Source organism: Chlorella variabilis (assembly GCF_000147415.1).
Source record: "Chlorella variabilis unplaced genomic scaffold CHLNCscaffold_2, whole genome shotgun sequence".
Taxonomy (NCBI): Eukaryota; Viridiplantae; Chlorophyta; class Trebouxiophyceae; order Chlorellales; family Chlorellaceae; genus Chlorella; species Chlorella variabilis.
The window spans coordinates 1,635,310-1,637,983 of NW_005435086.1; the positions used below are offsets into that span (position 1 = coordinate 1,635,310).

Sequence of the window (2,674 nt, forward strand, 5' to 3'; positions counted from 1 at the left end):
GTGCATCCGCGCCTTCTCGGTGCTGGGCCCGCCCTCGATGTACTTGCCCGACAGCGAGCCGCCCGCCAGCGGGCTGTAGGCCAGCAGGCCCACGTTGCACTGCCGCGGAGCGCACACCTCTGCCAGGTCGGTCTCGTACCCGCCCCGCGTCAGCAGTGAGTACGAGTTCTGGATGCTGACCACGCGCGGCAGGCCCAGCTGCTCCGCCGCCTGCGGGTGGAGGGTGCGGGAGGGGCGCGGGGGCGGGAGGTGCCCAGGCCTGGCGTCGGCGGCTTGCAGGCCAGGCTGTGGGTGCCCAGCACGTGCCCACGCCTGCAAGCCTGGCTGCCCGTGCTCTGGCGAGGCCGCAGGGCCAGCAGGCTGCAGGCCCCTTTCCACCAGGACAGGACAGGCCCTCAAGCAAAAACACGCACCTGGATGAAGCGCATGACGCCGTAGCTGGTTTCGTTGGACACGCCGATGTGCCGCACCTTGCCCGCCTGCACCACCCGCTCCAGCCCCCGCAGCTGCTCCTCAAACGGGATGTCGCCCTCCCGCTCCTGGGCCGCGTTGTAAGACTGGGCGCCTGCATGCAGGCGCCACAGGCGGGCAGGAGGCAGCAGGGGTCACCCCGGGGTGAAATCAGCTAGGCCCCGCCTGTTCCAAGCACAAAGCAACCCTGCCGGCAGCATCCAAGCCCCGCCGCAGGCCCCAGCTGCTCACCGAACAGTGGCACATATCTGTCTGGCCAGTGGATCTGCAGCAGGTCCACATAGTCGGTGCCCAGCCGCTCCAGGCTCCTGTTCAGCGCATACTCGATGTTGTCCGCATCCACCCGCGGCAGCTTGCCGCCCTCCCGCAGGTACGGCTGCCGCCCATAGCCGCTGACCTGCAAGCGGCGGCAGTTGGGACACCCGGTGCATGCATCACCCTTGGGAAAGCTTCAACAACAGAGGTGTTCTGTTAGATGAACAGCAGGCAGTGACCGGCGCAAGCCCATGCTCCCAGCACCTTGGTTGCCAGCACCACATCCTCCCGCTTGGCCCCGCCTGCCTTGAGCCAGCTGCCGATGTAGCGCTCAGTCAGGCCCTGGGTCTCCGCGGCAGGAGGCACCGGGTCTGCACCGCGCAGGGGAGGGCCGAGGGTCGGCAGGGGCGGGCTGTCCAGCGGGCGGCCTCCCGCCATGGCTTGCCCCATGACAGCAGGGGCCTGTCCCCGTCGCCCCTGCTTGCCCTGCCCACCCGCTGCAGCGGCCCCAGCTGGCTCCCGGCAGGCGTGCTCACATATTTCGGCTGTGTCCATGAAGTTCAACCCAAACTCATTCCACGCGGCTGACAGCTGCTGGTGTGCCTCCTGAAGCGCAGCAGCACAGGGTGCGGCTCGACATCATGTCGGCAGTGTGCAGGGACAGTTGGAGGCGGGGACAGGTGGTGGCCAGGCGCCGCACCTGTTCCGTGTTTTGCATCCCCCAGGTCATCGTCCCCAGGCAGCAGCCTGCATGGCAACCGGCATTTGGAACGTGAGGGCAACCCAACTGGGATGGCCTTGCCGCCACTCTGCTGCCGTGCCGTTGAGTTGGCGCCGTCTGCCTGGCTCATGCATGACAGGCCAGCCACAGGTCTGCCTCACGTGAAACCATGAGGTCGGAGGAGCCTAGGCGCACGCGGTCTGCAGCCGACGTGGGCGCCTTGACGGCCTCCACGGCAGGGGCGGCGGCCGCCCGCACGCGCTGCTGGCGGCGGCTGCGCACGGGGGCCGCGGCCTGCATGGACTGGTGGCGCCCACTGGGTACCCTGCACAGCCCCATCGTCGCTACAGGAGCGGCAGCGGTGGCCATGGACACTACAGCCCCAATTGACATGTGGAACCCAGAAAGACCAGTGGAACTGCACTGGGGCGGAGCGGAGGAGATGGAACTTGCTCTAAGGCGTGCTGATCTGCACGTGGACTGGCACTAAACGGGCAATGCATTCCAGGGGCAGGACATGGGGCGTACTGCAGGAGGTGGGGGAGGGCCGGGTGGGGAGCCGCTTTCTGCAGAGCCGCGCCCCAACTCGTGGGAATCGTGATCGCCAGCCCTTGAACATCCCATCCCACCTGGAACAGCTGCCCTTGAAAACCGCCCCGCCCAGTGTCTTCTGCACCGTTGAGCGGCCCTTCTGTAGCAGCCAGGCTTCAGCGCTGTGAGGATGGCTTGCAGGCGGTAGCGCACGCCAGCCGACACCGCCCCAGTATGGCGAGTTCCCCACCCGCCGCGCCGGGGCTGGAGAGCCGCGTGAACGCGCCGGCCTTTGTGCCAGCGCCCCCAGGCCTCAGCAGCCCCACCGCAGCCGCCAGGGCCTTTGGCTCTAAGGGCAGCAGCGGCGGCGCGACGGCCGTGAATGCCTTGCCGTTTGTGCCGTCGGGAGCTGGGGCGGCAGGCGGCGGCGGCGGCGGCGGTGGTGGTTCGCTGGCCCACAGCGCAAGCGCCTCCAGCATCGCCTCTGGTGCAGTCCACGCCCCGATTTTCGTGCCAGGTACTGCGGCTGGCGGCATGCAGCTGCTTGGAAGTGAGGACTTGGCAGCCTGCTGTGCGCTTTGCAGTGCTGCTGGGCGCACCCCTGTTGACTGCCGGCCTGCAAGAGCCACAGGCAGACCCTGTCGAGCTGCTGGACGGCGCCGGTGTGCTGCAGGCGGCGGTGGCGGCGGCAGCGGC

General features: G+C 68.5%; 1 protein-coding gene across 1 annotated transcript in view; it reads right to left on the bottom strand.

Annotated features, from left to right (window-relative positions):
- CHLNCDRAFT_48483 (hypothetical protein) overlaps positions 1-1,456 on the bottom strand; it is a gene marked incomplete at both ends in the record, with an annotated part of 2,050 nt that extends 594 nt beyond the window's left edge. The window contains 6 exons of the mRNA XM_005851473.1: positions 94-210; positions 414-565; positions 703-868; positions 991-1,097; positions 1,263-1,332; positions 1,427-1,456. Coding sequence (XP_005851535.1) covers positions 94-210; positions 414-565; positions 703-868; positions 991-1,097; positions 1,263-1,332; positions 1,427-1,456 — 642 coding nt within the window. The remainder of the gene's footprint in view (positions 1-93; positions 211-413; positions 566-702; positions 869-990; positions 1,098-1,262; positions 1,333-1,426) is intronic.
- Positions 1,457-2,674: the final 1,218 nt, after the last annotated feature.